At 51.3% G+C, this 20,216-nt stretch overlaps 1 protein-coding gene across 8 annotated transcripts in view; it reads left to right on the forward strand.

The window, feature by feature from the left end:
- LOC128917982 (NACHT, LRR and PYD domains-containing protein 12-like) overlaps positions 1-20,216 on the forward strand; it is a 42,237-nt gene that overhangs the window by 9,008 nt on the left and 13,013 nt on the right. For 6 of the 8 annotated variants that reach the window (XR_008469425.1, XR_008469426.1, XM_054221773.1 and 3 more), the window contains 9 exons: positions 4,136-4,228; positions 5,280-5,450; positions 5,995-6,165; positions 8,420-8,587; positions 8,991-9,161; positions 9,537-9,707; positions 13,489-13,659; positions 17,228-17,398; positions 18,808-18,978. Coding sequence is in view for 6 of the 8 variants with exons in the window: in XM_054221773.1 (XP_054077748.1) it covers positions 4,136-4,228; positions 5,280-5,450; positions 5,995-6,165; positions 8,420-8,587; positions 8,991-9,161; positions 9,537-9,707; positions 13,489-13,659; positions 17,228-17,398; positions 18,808-18,978 (1,458 nt within the window). In the remaining 2 variants the exon portion in view is untranslated. Of the gene's footprint in view, positions 1-4,135; positions 4,229-5,279; positions 5,451-5,994; positions 6,166-8,419; positions 8,588-8,990; positions 9,162-9,536; positions 9,708-13,488; positions 13,660-14,124; positions 14,930-17,227; positions 17,399-18,807; positions 18,979-20,216 lie in introns of those variants that run through there. The other 2 variants (XM_054221779.1, XM_054221778.1) reach the window with 2 other exon arrangements.

Consider the following 20,216-nt stretch of genomic DNA (forward strand, 5'->3'; position numbering starts at 1 on the left):
ACAAGGGCAAGTGTAGGGTGCTGCATCTGGGGAGGAATAACCCCCTGCACCAGGACAGGTTGGGGATGACCTGCTGGAGAGCAGCTCAGTTGAAAGAGACCTGGGAGTCCTGGTGGAAAACAGGATGCCCATGAGCCAGCAATGTGCCCTTGTGGCCAAGAAGACCAATGGCATCCTGGGGTGCATCAAGAAGAGTATGGCCAGCAGGTGGAGGGAGGTCATCCTCCCCCTCTGCTCTGCCCTGGGGAGGCCGCACCTGGAGTACTGTGTCCAGTTCTGGGCTCCCCGGTTCAAGGAGGACAGGGAACTGCTGGAGAGGGTGCAGCAGAGAGCTACCAAGATGATTAGGGGACTGGAACACCTCTCTTGTTAGGAAAGCCTGAGTGACTTGGGTCTTTTTAGTCTGTAAAAAAGAAGACTTATCAAAGCTTATAAATACTTAAAGGGTGCGTGTCAGGAGGATGGGGCCAGTCTTTTTTCAGTGGTGCCCGGCAACAGGACAAGAGATAATGGGCACAAACTTGAGCATAGGAAGTTCTACCTAAACATGAGGAGGAACTTCTTTGCTGTGAGGGTGGCAGAGCCCTGGCACAGGCTGCCCCGAGAGGTGGTGGAGTCTCTGTCTCTGGAGACATTCCAAACGCGCCTGGAGGTGTTCCTGTGCCACCTGCTCTAGGTGACCCTGCTCTGGCAGGGGGCTGGACTAGATGATCTCCAGAGGTCCCTTCCAACCCTATGATTCTGTGAAAGTACTGGCCATTTTTCTCACTCAGCAATGTCCAAAGCCAGATGAATGGCTTTCACCTCTACAAACTGGCTCGATGGACCTTGTCCTTCATGGGCTTTTGCAACTTGTCGCGTAGCGCCCTACACAGCAGCATTCCACTTTGGATGCTTTCCCACAATCCGTCAGGACCCATCAGTGAACAGGGCATATTTCTTCTCATTTTCTGGCAGTTTATTATATGGTGGGGCCTCTTCCATGCGCGTCACCTCCTCCTCTGGTGACATTCTGAAATCCTTGCAGTCCCTTCCAGCCCCTGTCATTCTGTGATCTGTGCTAACGATGCCCTTTGAAGTCTTTTGAAGGCCTTTCCTTCTAAACTCAGCTCAGGCTATCTTGCACTGAATTCGCAGTGCAGATCTATAGTCAGTGGAGCCCAACAGCAAGCAGTCTCTTGCAGATATGCCTTTTCAGGTATGCTTGCTGCCTTCCAAGAGTGTTCTCAATCCTTTCAGCACGTAGGCTTCAGGTGTGTTGCTTTCATCCAGGTTCCAGCTGCTAGACATCAAACTGATGGTTTGTGTGAGAACCTAAATATATTCGGTGGATGTATCTTGCTTCTTTTCAAGGTTTCTTTCAGTGAAAAGTGTCTCTTAAATGGGAGAAGCTGCTGTAATTTGGGGTCTGGCATTGGGACTACTCTATAGGAAGAGAGTGCCTGAGATGAGAGTTTTTCTTCATAAGTAAACTTTTGTCAACTACAGTGCTCATATAAGTAACAGTGTTCAGGAAGAGAGCTCTGTGGAAAGGGTGACCTCATAAACTTTCCAAGGGTTTTTACCCTACGGCTGTTTGACATAAAGGCTGCTTGCTCAGAGCTACAGTATTGACTCTTTCCACTGAGGTTTTTAAGTCAGTCTTAGCCAGATTGATGAGTTCTGTTTGTCTTGTGGGCTTTTCACATATTCTCATTCTAAACAGGGACATACTATGCACTGAACTGTATGAGAGGCAGCACCGCACACGACCTTATGGCTCAGGGGATAGGGTGCGGAGCCCATAGCTTTGCTTTCTATTTCTGTGTCCAGCCTTTTTAAAGAAAATTCCTATCCCCTGTCTTGCCTCTGCCTGTCATAAACTCCTTCCTCCTGTTGTAAGAGTTAAGCTTAAGTGAGAGGCCATGCAAAGCCGGACTGCTGGAGAGATCCGCAGGCTCAAGAAGACACTGTATAGAGGTATCCAATTCACCCCTGCCCTTTTGATGCACGAGATATGGCCTTCTGCATCCTGTGATTGCATGTGCTCCACTTCTTCCTAGGGGTGTTTTCTTCCTGCTAAAAGCTCTGACAGGTAATGTGACTGTGCCAGAGTTGATCTGTGCTGTAGGATCCACCAGTGGCATCTGGACATCTGTTGTGGTGGCTCAAGCCTGTGTTTATCTGGCAAAGCAACCCTATACCTGGGACTTGGATGGTGCATAGGTCTCTTTTCTGTATCTGTATTTCCACTGTCAGTAGTGTGACTGGTAAGGATTTTGAAAGGGATGGCGGTGGTACCCTCTGGGTGTTTCCCTGTCAATGTTAGGAAAAAAGTTCCTGGTGTTGCCTTACCACAACTAAGGAAAATGCTGGAAGCTCCTGGCAGCAGAAGTCTGTCACAAGTAGAGTGGAAAGAGCAAGTTTATTGTCCTGCTCCAACTTACACTGAGCGAGAGCCTGGCTGCCCAACAGTTAGAACCATAGAATAGTTTGGGTTGGAAGAGACCTTTTAAAGATCATCTAGTCCAATCTCCCTGCTATGGACAGGGACATTTTTCACTACCTCAGGTTGCTCAGAGCCCTATCCAGCTTGCCCTTGAACCCATCCAATGATAGGGGATCCATGACATCTCTGGACAGTCTGTTCCAGTGTCTTACTACCCTCTTAAAAAATTTCTTCTTATGTCCAGTCTAAATCTACCCTCTTTCAGTTTAAAGCTGTTGCCCCTTGTTCTGTCTCTACAGGCCCTGGTAAAAAGTCTTTCTCTGTCATTCTTATGATGTCCTCTAAGTACTGAAAAGCTGCAGTATTGTCTCCCCAGAATCTTCTCCTCTCCAGGCTAAACAACGCCAGCTCTCTCAGCCTTTCTTTGTAAGAAAGGTGTTCCAAAACTTGCATCATTTTCATGGCCCTCCTCTGGATCTGTTCGAACAGGTCTGTATCTTTCTTGTACTGGGGACTCTAGAACTGGATGCAGTGCTACAGGTGGGGTCTCATGAGAGCAGAATAGAAGGGCAGAATCAGCTCCCTTGACCTGCTGGCCGTGCTTCTTTTTAGACAGCTGCTGATATGATTGTATTTCTGGGATGCAAGTACACATTGCCAGCTTGTATGCAATTTTTCTTCCACCACTATCCCCAAGTCCTTCTCTGCAATGCTGCTTTCAATCCATTCATGCCCCCATCTCGACTGATACTGGGGATGGCCCTCACCCAGAAGCAGGACCTTGCACTTGGTCTTATTGAACTTCGTGAGGTTTGTATGGGCCCACTCCTCAAAGGTACCCCCAGAAAGGACGTCTGCCTGGACCCTGGGCTAGTTGTGGATCTTACTGCTTTCCAGATCTGTGCAGTTACAGCCCTGGGGGTAGGTTCTTGCTCTTCTCCCAAGGCACTGGGCTTCTGCTTATAGTACAGCTGGCATTACTCACTGGGCCCAAACTGGACTTGGTCTCTTGGATCCTGTCTTTAGGACTTCGGTGCTCGGTGGGGACTACAATCACCCTTTTCCAAACAGTATTGGTTAATGTGCAGAGAAGGAACACAGCTTATAAGAAGGGGTTAACACCAGAAGCGAAGGCTGTGAATGTACTCCTTTTCCTGTCTCCTGCTTGGGGAAACTGTTATCTCTCTCTTTCCTTCACAGCCGGGGCAGTTTCTCTTCTTCAGTCCCTGAGTTCTCAAAAGAATCTCCTCTGAATTCAAGGAACAGAGTCTTTTAATCTGATCAGAGCTGAGGTGGTTTTGGAGACCTCTGTTGAGGCAGCCCAGTGCATTGCTCCTTGAAGGTTTGGAGATGAGAGTGAATAGCACCAGCCTGTCTTCCCTGGGAATACTTCTTAACAAACTTGACCACAGCTAACACAATCTGTGTACGTGGACAGCAAAACTAGACATGTCTCATGTAGCCATGTACAGTACAGCATTTGTGATTACTGTGAATTTCATATAAATCTGACCTAGAATTGCACAGTATGAGACACATCTGTTTTTTCGTGTTTTTGGGGTTTTTTTTGCAGTAAACTGGAAGTACTTACAGTTGTGCTTTGAGTGGGATGTTATGCTCTCTAACATGCTATCTTGATGTTTATGAATTATTAATGAATTCAGCTTGCATCTTCTAATGCAGATCATGTGTTCTTTACTTTTCTAGGCATGCACCCCAGGCAGAGGAGTCCACTTCACCGCCGGTGTCCCTGCTCTGTCAAGCTTTAGGAAATCCAAGGAGCAAATTAAAAACAGTCAGGTGAGAAAACTATTCTGTTCCTGAGAGACACATAAACAAAAATGGCAGCCCTTCTCTCAAATAGGCAGCTCCCTCTGTTTACCTGCTGATGAGGAAGTCCCTTTCTTTGATGCTGTTAAGCCTATCGACTGTGAGGAGGTGTTGGAGAGGTGGAGTCCTTCTACAGCCTGATAGAGCTCGTGTTCACAACCCTAATACCATAGAGTAATATTCAAGGGCCCTGCAATGAGGCATTTGGGGAAAGGGATTTTCCATGGCTCTACTGGAACCTGGCACTGTCCATCTGGGAACCTCAACTAAGGATGGGGAGGGGATGGAGAAAGAGACCTTGATTTCAGATCAGGAGTCAAGATGTTCAGGAAGCAAGGAGGAGACTTGCTTTTCCTCTGCTCTTCTTTACTTCATTAGAGACAGGATAAAACCACATCAGAGATATCCAAGTGGTTTCCCACCCCAGACGGGGGGATGGCAGAGCAAATTGTACATCCGTGAAGGGGCATCCACAGTGAAACCTCGGCCCAAGGTCAGGCTCTAGTGAATCTGACAGGTTCTTGTGGGTTTCTCTTCCTCCCCAGGAGCACAGCCCAAAGGCAGGGCTGTAGTGGCCGAGGCAAGGCCTGGCAGCTGCCCCCTGCCCAGCCCTGAGGGCAAAGCTGGCCTTTGCAGGAGGGGGCTGCTGTGTCCCGCAGAGCGAGTGTGGGCCTGGGTGCCTGTGGGCACCCAGCAGCCTGCAGGGAGCCAGGCCCAATGCCAGGGCAGGGCAGCCCCATGGCTGCCTGCAGGCACGGCCAGCTGGCATTGGGTGCGACCCTGTCCCTGTTCCACCAGCACGACCATCCTCTGGACTAGGTCCCTGTGGCCAAAGCAGACCAGTGGGGCATGAGGAGCCAACGAGTGCCTCTTAGGAGGGAACTGACAGAGGGGAGCGGGCAGTGGCTATGGTACTGGCCCATCATTGGCCATGGGGTGGGCAGGGATTGTGGCTTTGGCCTGGTGAGGGCGTGGCAGCTGTGATGACCCCACAGCTCTTCTCCTTGTGTCTCCTCTGCAGGTTGTGGTGCTGCCGACTCACCAGCTCTATCTGTGGGGACCTGGCCGCAGTGCTTGGCATCAGCCAGAGCCTGAGGGAGCTGGACCTTGCTTATAATGACCTGGGAGACCTTGGACTGCAGCTGCTGTGCGAGGGGCTGAAACATCCTTCCTGCCAGCTGCAGACGCTGCGGTGAGGGACATGGGGCTCCACATGGCATTTCCCAGAGCCTTACCTACTACAAGGTCTCCTTTAACTTTTCTTAGCTCTATGGGAAGGCAGCACTTCCCACTTCAGTTTGCAATAAGCCTGTTGTGTTTAAAGCATGGCTTTGTTCCTCCCAATTGATATATTGAGGGAGAGGTCTCATCAGGAAGCAGGAGCTGCTTCTGGCTCTAGCCCTGAGAAGAGCACTGTGCAGGTGGAGCTGGTGGCTGTGCCCTTGCCATGCTCCTCACCCAGCTCTTCCAGGAACACTGGTCGCAGGGCTGCCTGCCTGGTGTGCATCTTCTCAGCCCCCACTGCTGGGGGAGGCAGGAATGAGGCTGCTGAGGCAGGGCCTGGCAGCTGCCCACTGACAGGGGCAGAGCTGTGGGGTTGAGACGTACCTTCTGGGAGGAGATTGGTTGTGGGGTGGGCATCGGTGGGGTTTGTAGCCGTGGCTTATGCTCATTGGCCTGGTGTGGGCATGAGCATCTGTCCTGGTGGCTCTGACAACTTGGTGGATCTTTTTCAGATTGGTGAAATGTCAGCTCACCAGCACCATCTGTGGGGACCTGGCAGCAGTGCTCAGCACCAGCCAGAGCCTGAGGGAACTGAACCTGGAAGGAAGTGAGCTGGGAGACCCTGGAGTGCAGCTGCTGTGTGAGGGGCTGAAACATCCTTCCTGCCAGCTGCAGACGCTGCGGTGAGGGACATGGGGCTCCTCAGGGCCTTTTCCATCTGCCCCATGGGTGACACTCAGTGTAGCTTGTGGCTGGGGCAGGGCAGCTGCTGCCTGCATGCAGGGGTGGCGACAGGCTACCAGTGAGGTGCATCTGCAGGGTGAGATCTCTGCTCGGCCCATGCTCCCCGCCTGCCCTGCCCTGCCAGGACAGCACTAATAGCTGTGACAGGTGTCTTGGCTAGGGGCCTTCTGCCCCAGCCCTGGTCTCTGTAGTACCACAGGGGGATGCATGCCTCTCTGGGCATGCTTCCCTCTTGTACTGCAGTAGAGAGGCTTGTGGGCAAGCAGTGGAAAGGCAGGGCTATCCTTTTGACCTTTCCAGGGGGACTGAGCTGGAGAGTCCGTCCTGATCTCCTGGGTGCACAGTGTCTGCCTTTGCACACTGTGCCCACGGCCATGTGTTGACACATGGTCTGAGTCACTCAGCTGCCATTCCAGTCTTTCCCTTTCTACTCGCATTGCCATCCGAGCTACCGTTCCCGATGTCAGTGTTCTTGCATAGATGCTGTCTCGTCAGTGTGAGCCCCAGGTGGGTGTTTGAGTTGTACGGGGTACGCCCCATTGCACTGGGACCCTCTAGGCAGAGAGTGAAATCCAGCTGTGCACACCCTCATGGGGCAGTGGGAGCACTGGTGTGCACACTGATGTGACTGTGTCTGCGGAGAACCTGGAGTTCACAGAAGTCCCCGCTTGTTGTCTCTAGCCTTTGGAGGTACCCGGTCAGTGGGGAAGAGGGTCAGGGGCAGGAGGTGGTGGGAATTAATCAAGAAGGTTGGGGGACTGAAAGGCAGTGTTCACCATTGTAAATAGTGCTGAGCCACGGGGCTAGATGCACAGGGCAGAAGTGCTGATGTGGAAGGTGTGATGTTCACACTCTGGATCTTTTTGGGTGCTTTCCCTTTGCATCACCTGTGGTTTGGTAAGCCGTAAGCCCTCTGACAGCTGTTCCATGTAGTTTTGCTTTTGGAGTGCAACTGCTGTGCCCAGCTTATCTCAAAGAAACCTACTGAGAAGAGACCCCTCCACAGTGTGACCAGCACACAATAACTGGGTGCACTCTGCTTCAAAAGCATGATCCTGATGAGAAGTCTTATGTAAATGCCCTAAGGAAAAGAGCTAGCCATTGCTGTTTCCTTCCAGTCCTTGCCAAGTCCTCTTTAGGGCAGTATGTGACCCCTTGTTTGGAGCCGGCACTCTGAAACACATAGCAGCACCTTCAGCAGGAACGAAGAACTCTTTAAACACTCCAAGCCCTCATGTCCTGATACATTTGTCAGAGTCCTTGCTGAGAGAATAGTCTTTTGTGACCTTTTGGTGTGGGAAGCTTCAAAAGCCAGCACAGATGAAATGCCTCACTTCACAGAGAGGGAGATCTTTCCCTCTTCCCTTTTGGTTCTCTTTTCTCTAGACTCCGGTGCAGCCAGCGCAAACCTCCATCAGTGCGGCAGTACCTGGGAGCTAGGGGTGGGGGGCACACAGGCAGACATACTGCGCTTCTCTGCAATGCATCTACACATCCAGAAATATATAACATTGGCAGGTATTGCCAAGCCCTCATTAGCATGTTGAAGGCTTTGTTGTAATGTTGCTTCCTTCTCTTTGCCAGGACTGCCAGGTGAAGGGATGCAGGGCAGGGCTATTGTGGCAGTTCACTGCTGGCAGTGAACACAGTTCCAGGGTGACCTACTGCTGCACAGTGCTGGGCCTCTGTCTCTCCGTCAGCCACGATTCCTCTCCTCCATTTTCATCTGCCAAGTGATGCTCATCTCTCATTGTCCTGTCTGAAGTGCTCTCTATTCAGTTCCAATAGTTTTTGGCCATGTGTGCCCTCTGGGACTGTTCCTGGTTGTGAGGGACCATCGTAAAGACACCGTTGGCTTTCCTGCTGTATGCTGTGTCCTGCCTTTTAAATATGACTTCTCACCCGTTTGGGTGAAGCCATTCCTCTGTATGCCATGAGAAAGGGTAACAATGCAGTTCTTCAGGCTTTTCTCCTGGGCTGTGGAGAGAGGCAGAGGAGGCAGCCCTCTGAGGTTTCTGAGATCTTTTGGTCCCCTTAGCTGAAGAGGGGGGGTGATGATGGGCACTTGTATTCCAGACAGTGTGGGGCAGTGTTTCTGCCCATTGTTCATGAGTATGAGCCTGGTGAGTGGCTCTGTCTCTTACTACAGCAGTGACAAGCCTCTTGGCTCATCTCCATGTGTCTCCATTGCAGGTTGTTGAATTGCATAAAGAGTAGCACCTGCTATGGTGATCTGGCTGCGGTGCTCTGCACGAACCAGAGCCTGAGGGAGCTGGACCTTATTGATGACCTGCGAGACCCTGGATTGCAGCTGCTGTGTGAGGGGCTGAAATATCCTTCCTGCCAGCTGCAGAAACTGTGGTGAGGGATAGGAGGCTCCTTGGATTTTTCCCCAGCTGCCTTGTGGGTAGTACACAATGAGGCTGGTGCTGGGAGGCTGCTTCTTGCAAGAATGAGGGGAGGCTGTAAGCCAGGTGAGTCTGCAGTGTTGGGTCCCTGTTCATCCTGAAGAAGAAGCACTGTGCAGGTGGAGCTGGTGGCTGTGCCTTCCACGGTGCTCCTCACACAGCTCTTCCAGGCACCCTGGTCACAGGGGTCCCTGCTTGGTGTGTGTCTACTGAGCTCCCTGCTGCTGGGGAAGTGTCGAGTAGGATTTGTGGCAATGGCTTACAGTCATTGGCATGGTAAGGAGCTGGCAGGCATTACATCTGTCAGCCTGTCAGTGATGAGTCCTGCAGCTCTTTTCCTTGTGCCTCCCCTGCAGGTTGCGGTGGTGTCAACTTGACAGTGCCTGCTGTGGGGAGCTGGCTGCAGTGCTCAGCACCAGCCAGAGCCTGAGGGAGCTGGACGTGCAGGGAAATGAGCTGGAAGATGCTGGATTGCGGCTGCTGTGTGAGGGGCTGAAACATCCTTCCTGCCAGCTGCAGACACTGCGGTGAGGGACACGGGTCTTCTTGAGGATGTCCTCCAGCATCTTTGTGGGCAGGACATGATGGGTTGTACGGCTGTGTGGATCCCTTCTCAGGGATGGCTCCTGCATGGCTGGGGCAGAGCTGCAGGGCCAGGGGGGCTCTTCAGTGCCTCCTGGCAGGGGATAAGCTGAGGGGAGGCCATCGGCCTGTCCTTGGATTGGGCAGTGGCTGCAGCCCCGGTCCCTCATTGGCCAAGTGGTGGGCATGTGGCAAGTGTGGGAAGGGTTTGTTGGTCATGGCTTATGGTCATCGGTGTGGCGAGGCACTGGTGGGCGGTTGCATCTGCCATTGAGGTTGTGATGAGCTCCACAGCACTTATCAATGTATCTCCCCTTCAGGGTGTTTCGGGGTGAACTTACCAGTGCCTGCGGTGGGGACTTGGCCACAATGCTCGCCATCAACCAGAACCTGAGGGAGCTGGATCTGGGAGAAAATGAGCTGGGAGACCCTGGAGTGCAGCTGCTGTGTGAGGGGCTGAAACATCCGTCCTGCCAGCTGCAGATGCTGCGGTGAGGGACATGGGGCTCCTTAAGGTTGTGGTTGTTTCACTGGCTACTGTTTGCACATACTCTAGTTCACTCAGCCTCCTTTCCGGAGCCGTCTCTGCCTCTAGCTGCTCTTCCAGCATTGCTCACGTTCACAGAATCATAGAATGACAGAGTGGTTGAATTTGTAATGGATTTCTGGAGATGTTGTAGTCTAATCTTTCTGCTCAAAGCAGGGTTACTATGGCAGGTTGTTCAGGCAGTGTTCCATCACATTTTCAGCATCTCCAAAAAGGGAGACTCTGCAACCTCTATGGACAAAAATACCCCAGAGGGTTTCACCACCCTCACCATTAAAAGGTTTTTTTTCTTATATTTAAATGTTCACTGGAAATCACTGAGAAGAGTCTGTCACTCTCTTCTTTACTCTGATGAGATGCCCTTAAGCCTTCTCTTCTCCTGGCTAAACAGTCTCAGCTCACATGGCTTCCCCTTCTATGACAGATCCTTCAGTTTACTAATCATGCCTGTGGTCCTTCTCTGGATTTTCTTCAATATGTCCCTGTCTTTCTTGTACTCGGAAGCCCAGAAGTGAATACCGCACTCCAGATGTGGCCTTACTAGTGCTGAGTAAAGGGTGAATACTTGCCTTCTCTGAACATCTTGTAACACTCTTCCTAATGCTACTGAGAATGACCTTGGCCACCTTTGCCACAAGGGCACATTGCTGGCTTTTGTTCAGCTCTGTGTCCACCAAGACCCCCAGGTCCTTTTCAGCCAAGCTCCTTTCCAGCAGCCCGCCATCTCTGCTGATATACGGAGTTATTCATCTTCACATGAAGGACTTTGTATTTCCCTTGTTGGCCTTTAAGGTTGCTGTTTACCCATTTCTCCAGCCTGTCTACGTCTCTCTGAATCGCAGCTCGCTCATGTGAAATCTCACTGAGAGTGTGTTTGGTCCCATTGTCCAGGACATTAATGAAGATGTTAAACAGCATTTGTCTAGTATTGACCCTGAAGATACTCCACTGGTTACTGGCCTCCAGGTGAACTTTGTGCAACTGATCAAAATCTACTTTTCAGTCTTTGCTGTTTAGTTTTCTGGATATTACTCAACAGTTTTTCTATGCAGATGTTAGGGGAGTCAAAAACCAGTTGAGATAAACAACATCCACTGCTCATCCATCCATCCAATCATTTCATCCTTTACAGGTTGGTCAGACATGATCTGCCCTTTGTAAATTTGTGCTGACTACTCTGTTACCTTTTTGTCCTTTGTATGTTTGGAAATGGTTTCCAAGATTATTTTCTTCATCACCTTCCCAGGATGGTGGTAAGGCTGACCAGCCTATAGTTCCCTGGATCCTTCTTCTTGGCTTTCTTGAAGTTAACAGTGACATTTGCTTTCTTCCTGTCCACAGGAAGAAAGCCTGATAACCTTGACCTTTCAAAGATAGTTGAGCAAAGCCTTGCAGTGGCAATGACTAGCTTCTTCAGTGCTCATGGATGCATCCCATCAGGCCCCATGGACTTGTTTATGTCCAGTTTGTTTAAATATTCTGTAATGTGATCCTTTCAACAGATTATGAGTCTACCCTTGCCCTGGACTTTTCCATTGTCTCAAGGAGCTGGCATCGCTGAAGACCAGTCTTATCAGTGAAGACCAAGGTGAAGAAGGCATTCAGTACCTTGGTCTTCTTCATGTCCTTTGTGACCAGGTCCCTATTCCCATTTAGCAGTACGTCCACATTTTCATTAGTTTTCCTTTTGCTGCTAATGGACCTGTAGAAACTTTTCTTGTTATCCTTCATGTCCCTTACCAGATTCATCTCCAGGTTACCTTTAGCTTTCCTAACTCTGTCCCTGCACGCTTGGACAGTGTCTCTATATTCTTCCCAAGTCACTTGCCCCTGCTTCCACCTCCTTTTTATGTCTGAGTTTTGACAGAACTCATTCATCCATGCAAGCCTCCTGCCACCTTTGCTTGTTTTCCTGCTTGTTGGGATGCAATGTTCTTGAGCTTGGAGGAGGTGATCCTTCAATATCAGGATCTCTTCCAAGACAAAGAATTCTTCCTTGCAGATCTCTGAACAGGCCAAAGTCATCTCTCCTTAAGTCCAGGGTTATGATGTTGCTTTTTGGGGGGGGAGGTTGTTTTATATTTGGGGGGTTTGGTGTGGGGTTTTTTCCAATTTTTTAACCGTTTTTTTCAGGATCCTGACTTCCATCATCTCATGGTCACCACAGCGAAGGCTGTCCCCAGTCTTTACACCTCTGATCAGTTCTTCCTTGTTTGTAAGCAGGAAGTCCAGCAGAGCGCCTCCCCTTGTCAGCCGCTCCATCACTTGTATCAGAAAGTTGTTGTCAACGCACTCCAGAAACCTCTCACCTTGTTTGTTTCCTGATGTTTTTTTCCTTCCAGCAGATATCGGGTTTGTTCAAGTTCCTCATGAGGACCAGGGGCTTCCAATTGCTGATCAGATGGTCATCACCACAGTCTCACCTCTCTTGGTCTGCCCTTTAATCCTTAGCTATAAGCTCTTAACTGGCTCAATGTCCGTCTCCAGACAAAACTCCATGGATCTCTGCTGATCTCATGTAAAGCATAAGTCCTCATGCTACCTTCTAGACAGGTTCCTAAAGGGCCTATATCCATCTACTGCAGCAGTCCAGTCACGTGAGGAATTCCAGCATGTCTCTCTAACTCCAGAGAGATCATAGACGTGCTACTGTATGCACACATCTAATTTATCTTTTTTGTTCCCTGTGGTCATGCATTAGTGTGTGTGGACTTCAGAGACGCGCACAGCCATGCTGATGTCCAAAAAAGGATGTGAGAGCTTTCCCCATAGTTCTGTCTTGTAGGCAGTTCCTTATGTATGTATGTAGATGCACTTGGGGTGGGCACCTCTCAGACATTTTTTCTTGATTAGAAGGTCTCTGAGTTTGCGTCATTGAAAACACATTACGTGCCAACCTTGTCCAGCACTTCCTCACTTGTTTCTTGATGATCCTCTCCATTACCGATTGTGCCTAGTTTAAAGCTCTCCTTGGACAGCCTGTTGGCAAGAATGTTTTATCCCACTTACACAACTGGATCCCACCTATTTTAAAGCACATATCAGGCCTCAAAGATGACCCCATGATAGTAAAAACCTGAACACTGTTGTCAACACCAGCTGACAACAATACACTGTTGACCCATGGGATACCTCCACACCTCCTCAATCCTTCCCCCTCACTAAAGGATCAAGGAGAAGATCACCTGGGCCCACAAGCCCCAGACTGTTGCCCCCAGAGACATGTTTGATACTTTGTAGTTCAGCCGTCTCTGTACAATTGGTGCCCACAGGGAAAAGCAGTAGAAGATAATGGTTGGAGGGCGAGAGGATCCTTGATTCATCACTGCTACAGATTGTCCCAGTCCTGAGTTGGGCGGGACTGCATGGGCCATGTGGTGGCCAGGCTGTCTGGGATCAGTGGGTGGAGAAGGTTGTGGTGGGTTCATAGTGAGCCCTCCCCAGGGTGGGTCCTACATGGTGGGGGCAGAGCTGTTGGGCTGAGGGGCCGCAGAGCCTCCTGGAAGGGGAGGGGATGGGGGAGGCTGTGGGCTGGGCTGGCAGCAGGCGGTGGCTTGCGGTGCTGGCCCGTCATTAGCCGTGAGGTGGGCATGTGGTGAGTGTGAGCAGTGAGGGCTGTGGCCATGGCATATGGTCACTGACTTGGTGATGGGCTGGTGAGCAAGAACATCTGTCCTGGTGTCTGTGACAACTCAATGGATCTTGTCCATTTTTGTCCTCTGCAGGTTATGCCATTGTCAACTCACCAGCACCATCTGTGGGGACCTGGCAGCAGTGCTCAGCACCAGCCAGAGCCTGAGGGAGCTGGACCTTGCTGATAATGAGCTGGGAGACCCTGGAGTGCAGCTGCTGTGTGAGGGGCTGAAACATCCTTCCTGCCAGCTGCAGACGCTGCGGTGAGGGACATGGGGCTCCTCAGGGCCTTTTCCATCTGCCCCATGGGTGACACTCAGTGTAGCTTGTGGCTGGGGCAGGGCAGCTGCTGCCTGCATGCAGGGGTGGCGACAGGCTACCAGTGAGGTGCATCTGCAGGGTGAGATCTCTGCTCGGCCCATGCTCCCCGCCTGCCCTGCCCTGCCAGGACAGCACTAATAGCTGTGACAGGTGTCTTGGCTAGGGGCCTTCTGCCCCAGCCCTGGTCTCTGTAGTACCACAGGGGGATGCATGCTTCTCTGGGCATGCTTCCCTCTTGTACTGCAGTAGAGAGGCTTGTGGGCAAGCAGTGGAAAGGCGGGGCTATCCTTTTGACCTTTCCAGGGGGACTGAGCTGGAGAGTCCGTCCTGATCTCCCAGCATGCTAATATCTGCATTAGCACAGGGTGGCCATGGTCATTTATCGAGACATTTGCTGGGTTACTCAGGTCCCTTTCCAGTGTTACTGAAATGGATTTGCAGAAGACAAAGGCAGGGGCTATGAGAATGAAGAACCCCCCACTGCAGGAGAAGATCAGGTTCGAGACCCTCTGAGGAACCTGAAGGTACATTAGTCCATGGGACTTCATGAAATCCATCCATGGGTCCTGAGGGAGCTGGTGGATGAAGTTGCTACACCACTTTCCATTATATTTGAAAAGTTGTGGCAGTCTGGTAAAGTTCCCACTGACTGGAAAAGGGGAAACATAACCCCCATTTTCAGAAAGGAAAAAAAGGAAGACCCAGGGGACTACAGACCGGTCAGTCTCACCTCTGTGCTTGGCAAGATCATGGAGCAGATCCTCCTGGAATCCCTGCTAAGGCACATGGAAAATAAGGAGGTGATTGGTAACAGCCAACATGGCTTCACCAAAGGCAGGTCATGCCTGGCAAATTTGGTGGCCTTCTATGTTGTTGCCACAGCATTGGTAGATAAGGGGAGAGCAACCGACGTCATCTACCTGGACTTATGCAAAGCATTTGACGCTGTCCCGCATGACATCCTGGTCTCTAAATTGGAAAGGCATGGATTTGATGGATGGATGGATGGTGGATAAGGAACTGGCTAGATGGCCGCACGCAAAAGGTTTCGGTCAACTGCTCAATGTCCAAGTGGAAACCAGTGACGAGTGGCGTCCCTCAAGGATTGGTACTGGGACCAGTGCTGTTTAACATCTTTATCGGAGACATGGACAGTGGGATTGAGTGCACCCTCAGCAACTTTGCCTTCGACACCACTGTGTGGCACGCTCAACACGCTGGAGGGAAGGGATGCCATCCAGAGGGACCTGGACAGGCTTGAGAGGTGGGCCCATAAGAACCTCAAGAAGTTCAGCCAGGCCAAGTGCAAGGGCCTGCACCTGGGTCGTGGCAATCCCAGGCACAAATACAGGTTGGGCGGAGAATGGCATGAGAGCAGCCCTGAGGAGGACTTGGGGGTGCTGCTGGACGAGAAGCTCAACATGAGCCGGCAATGTGCGCTTGCAGCCCAGAAAGCCAACCACATCCTGGGCCGCATCAAAAGAAGCGTGGCCAGCAGGTCAAGGGAGGTGATTCTGCCCCTTTACTCTGCTCTGGTGAGACCCCAGATGCAGTACTGCGTGCAGCTCTGGAGTCCTCAGTATAAGATGGACATGGGCTGGTTGGAGCGGGTCCAGCGTAGGGCCATGAAGATGATCCGAGGGCTGGAGCCCCTCTGCTGTGAGGACAGGCTGAGAGAGTTGGGGTTGTTCAGCCTGGAGAAGAGAAGGCTCTGTGGAGACCTTATAGCAGCCTTCCAGTCCCTAAAGGGGGCTTACAGGAAAGGTGGGGAGGGACTCTTTATCAGGGAATGTAGCGATAGGACGAGGGGTAACGGTTTTAAACTGAAAGAGGGGAGCAAACCCCTTGTATAGGCGAGGTCACTGTCAGTCACGTTCTGTTGTGCATGTTTTTGAAGCCATCTTTACATTATAACTTTTTCTTATGTAATACAGTCTGTCCCTTTACCCTCAGAGTCCTCCTGGCATCCAGCTCCGTTCAGCCTTTTTCATCTTGTAAGCCGGGGTGGCTAACCGAGGAATTTTGATATTGGAAATGGCACTCATCAGATGGAGAAGTTGGGCAGATTTGTGAAGGGGAGGGAGTGGTATCTGCTTTTCCAAGGTCGTTGTGCAGGTGGAAGTGGTACTAAGCTTGTGGTCCCACCCGTTATACCAGAGCATAGGAGGAATACTGTGGGAGCTGGGAGGGTTGTTCAAGAATCTGTGGAGCCATGCAGGAGGAAATGGATTGAGAAAAGTGTGCAGTTGGACTGGGCTATTAAAATGGTCTTGCCTGCTCTCCCACCTGTGCATGTGGAGAGCAGCTGGGCAGCAGAGCAATGCAAGGCAGAGATGAACAGAGATCTTTACATCAGTCTTTGCTTGAAGACTTTGAAATGCTGCCAGGAATGAGCAGCAAAGATTAGATTGACCGAGTAGTAGTCACTGATGCTGTTTTTTCTGTCAAAATCTTGCATCCTTGGGTTTAAATTGTTAATGCAAGGAGGGTCTGAAGAATTGTCTGAAGGTCTTCACAGACCTGTTTTCCAGAATACCTGTTGCTCTTCACATTTGCAGAAGGGTGGTTAACCAGACCCTAGGTCTTCTTTTGCCAAGCTAATCTGCTTTCTAACTACTTATGGTCATGCCCGTCCTGTTGAGTGGAATTATGCCATATTTCATAGTCACATTGTCTTTCCAGGGGACATTATTACCGAGGAGGTCTCTTTCTTCCAACTGCTGTCAGCATTCCCTCGGTGCTCAGGGCATTTGCTCTCCTTTCTACTTTTCAGACTTAGTTAAGCAAGAACTTCTTTACTTCTTCTCTAGCTTTTACGTCTCTAAAGCTCTAGCCCTCTCTCGTCACTCTCTTGTACTTGCTGCTCATCTATGACTACGCGTGGGTGTCGTTATGCCACAGTGCACCACAAGTGGGTTCTCTGTCTTTCTCCTAGCTGGAGCTGTGCTTTCTCCTGCATTATCCTCCCTCCAATTGTATACCTCAGAGCCCCATTCACCAGTATTTCTTTTGATTTTCAGACAATGTGCATAATGTTTTGTTTTGATATTGAAATGGGAGAGCTCATTTGGTGGCTTCACTGTTGAGCCATATGGAGGTTTATTTCCCTATCCACCCTATAAACACATGAGGGGCAGCTCGCTGTAAATTGAGGTGGTAAGAGCTGTCTTTTCCTAGATCAGAGCAAAGTTAAAAGGAGGCCTTGCTCTGGGAAGGGCTCTACAAAGGGAAGGTTTTCTTGCTCATGGCGGAACAAAACATGTATAAGATCTCAAAGCATAATCAAGAAGGCCTGTTCTGAAAAGCTGCCAGCAGTACCTGGAAGGTCTTGAGCAAAAACCAAAGGGCCTAAATGGGCAAGGTGGAGCATAGGGTGAGCATATGGTGAGTGTGAGCAGTGCTATGGCCATAGCATATGGTCACTGACTTGGTGATGGGCTGGTGAGCAAGAGCATCTGTCCTGGTGTCTGTGACAACTCAATGGATCTTGTCCATTTTTGTCCTCTGCAGGTTATGCCATTGTCAACTCACCAGCACCATCTGTGGGGACCTGGCAGCAGTGCTCAGCACCAGCCAGAGCCTGAGGGAGCTGGACCTTGCTGATAATGAGCTGGGAGACCCTGGAGTGCAGCTGCTGTGTGAGGGGCTGAAACATCCTTCCTGCCAGCTGCAGATGCTGCGGTGAGGGACATGGGGCTCCTCGGGGCCTTTTCCATCTGCCCCATGGGTGACACTCAGTGTAGCTTGTGGCTGGGGCAGGGCAGCTGCTGCCTGCATGCAGGGGTGGCGACAGGCTACCAGTGAGGTGCATCTGCAGGGTGAGATCTCTGCTCGGCCCATGCTCCCCGCCTGCCCTGCCCTGCCAGGACAGCACTAATAGCTGTGACAGGTGTCTTGGCTAGGGGCCTTCTGCCCCAGCCCTGGTCTCTGTAGTACCACAGGGGGGTGCATGCCTCTCTGGGCATGCTTCCCTCTTGTACTGCAGTAGAGAGGCTTGTGGGCAAGCAGTGGAAAGGCAGGGCTATCCTTTTGACCTTTCCAGGGGGACTGAGCTGGAGAGTCCGTCCTGATCTCCTGGGTGCACAGTGTCTGCCTTTGCACACTGTGCCCACGGCCATGTGTTGACACATGGTCTGAGTCACTCAGCTGCCATTCCAGTCTTTCCCTTTCTACTCGCATTGCCATCCGAGCTACCGTTCCCGATGTCAGTGTTCTTGCATAGATGCTGTCTCGTCAGTGTGAGCCCCAGGTGGGTGTTTGAGTTGTACGGGGTACGCCCCATTGCACTGGGACCCTCTAGGCAGAGAGTGAAATCCAGCTGTGCACACCCTCATGGGGCAGTGGGAGCACTGGTGTGCACACTGATGTGACTGTGTCTGCGGAGAACCTGGAGTTCACAGAAGTCCCCGCTTGTTGTCTCTAGCCTTTGGAGGTACCCGGTCAGTGGGGAAGAGGGTCAGGGGCAGGAGGTGGTGGGAATTAATCAAGAAGGTTGGGGGACTGAAAGGCAGTGTTCACCATTGTAAATAGTGCTGAGCCACGGGGCTAGATGCACAGGGCAGAAGTGCTGATGTGGAAGGTGTGATGTTCACACTCTGGATCTTTTTGGGTGCTTTCCCTCTGCATCCCCTTCAGGGAATAATGCTTCCAGGTGCTCTGAAGGAAAGCGTGGCAGACCTGAACTGTCAGTGTCTGCTACCTTTATTGTCCCAGTCCTGAGTTGGGCGGGACTGGATGGGCCATGTGGTGGCCAGGCTGTCTGGGATCAGTGGGTGGAGAGGGTGGTGGTGGGTTCATGGTGAGCCCTCCCCAGGGTGGGTCCTACATGGTGGGGGCAGAGCTGTTGGGCTGAGGGGCTGCAGAGCCTCCTGGAAGGGGAGGGGATGGGGGAGGCTGTGGGCTGGGCTGGCAGCAGGCGGTGGCTTGCGGTGCTGGCCCGTCATTGGCTGTGAGGCGGGCATGTGGTGAGTGTGAGCAGTGCTATGGCCCTGGCATATGGTCGCTGACTTGATGATGGGTTGGTGAGCAAGAGCATCTGTCCTGGTGTCTGTGACAACTCAATGGATCTTGTCCATTTTTGTCCTCTGCAGGTTATGCCATTGTCAACTCACCAGCACCATCTGTGGGGACCTGGCAGCAGTGCTCAGCACCAGCCAGAGCCTGAGGGAGCTGGACCTTGCTGATAATGAGCTGGGAGACCCTGGAGTGCAGCTGCTGTGTGAGGGGCTGAAACATCCTTCCTGTCAGCTGCAGATGCTGCGGTGAGGGACATGGGGCTCTGTCGGGCTTTTCCTTGGCTACACCATGGGCAGCACTCAGTGGGACTTGGGCTTTCTGGCTGCTTCTTGCAAAGGTGTGAGGGTGCTAAAATTCAGATATCTTCAGCACTGGGTCCCTGCTAAGCCCATGCTCCATGCGTGCCATGACAGGAGAACATGCAGAGTGTGTGAAAGAGGTGTCCCTCCAGCCAGCTCCTGCTGTGTTCCTGGTCTCTGTAGCCTCAGGGGTGCACAGGCCCAAGTAAGGAAGCAGTGGAAGAGGGCCGAGCATCCTTCCCTGTGAAAGGTCTCTGCTGTCAGGTCTGACTCCTCGGTCCAGTGTGTGTGAATTTGTGGCTCCCTAGGGGTATGTCCACCCCTTTGGGGTGTCTTTGTGTCTGGAAATAGTGCAGGGGCCTCTGTGTGATCAGCTGAAATGTAGGGATCTCTTCTGGGATTTGTGCTATGGGGCTGAGCTGGAAAGTCAGCTTTTATAGTGGGATAGAGCAGTGCTGTGGAAGTTTGAAGGAGTTGTGTAAGGGCATGTGGAGGCAATGAAGGAGGAAGTGGATCCTGAAACACACACAGATGGGTGAACTGGTTAATTAACAGTCTTGTCAGCTCTCCCACCTGAGCCAGGAGAGTAGCTGGGCAGTGGAAGGATGCAGGGCAGAAGCTAGTGGAGGTCTTTGTCTAGAGATTTGAAACGTTGCCAGGAATGAGCAGGTCCTGCAATAAGGATTAGATTGGCAAAAGCGGAATTCCTGTTACCATGTTTTCTGTTGGAGTGCATCATTGGATTTATATCATGAATGCGGGGAGGGTTCGAAGGACTGTAGCAGTGTCTCCACAGATCTGTATTCCAGGCAAGAAGGGCTGTCAACCAGCAGGGTATTGCCCATGGTGGTATCGTAACCGAGAATCATAAAATGATTTAGGTTGGAGCCTCTCTGGAGCCTTGGTGAACACACTCATGGTTAAGAAAGTTTTTCTAAAATCTAATTAGAGTTTCCTGTGTTATGCAGCTTGCGCTGATTGACTCTTATCATAGAATCGTAGAATCATTCAGGTTGGAAAAGACCCTTGGGATCATCGAGTCCAACATCAACCCCACTCTCCAAAGTTCTCCCCTACACCATATCCCCCAACACCACATCTAAACGACTCTTAAACACATTAAGGGATGGTGACTCCACCACCTCCCTGGGCAGCGTATTCCAGTGCCTGACCATGCTTTCTGT

The sequence above is a fragment of the Rissa tridactyla genome, chromosome 15, assembly GCF_028500815.1.
Source record: "Rissa tridactyla isolate bRisTri1 chromosome 15, bRisTri1.patW.cur.20221130, whole genome shotgun sequence".
Lineage (NCBI taxonomy): Eukaryota > Metazoa > Chordata > Aves > Charadriiformes > Laridae > Rissa > Rissa tridactyla.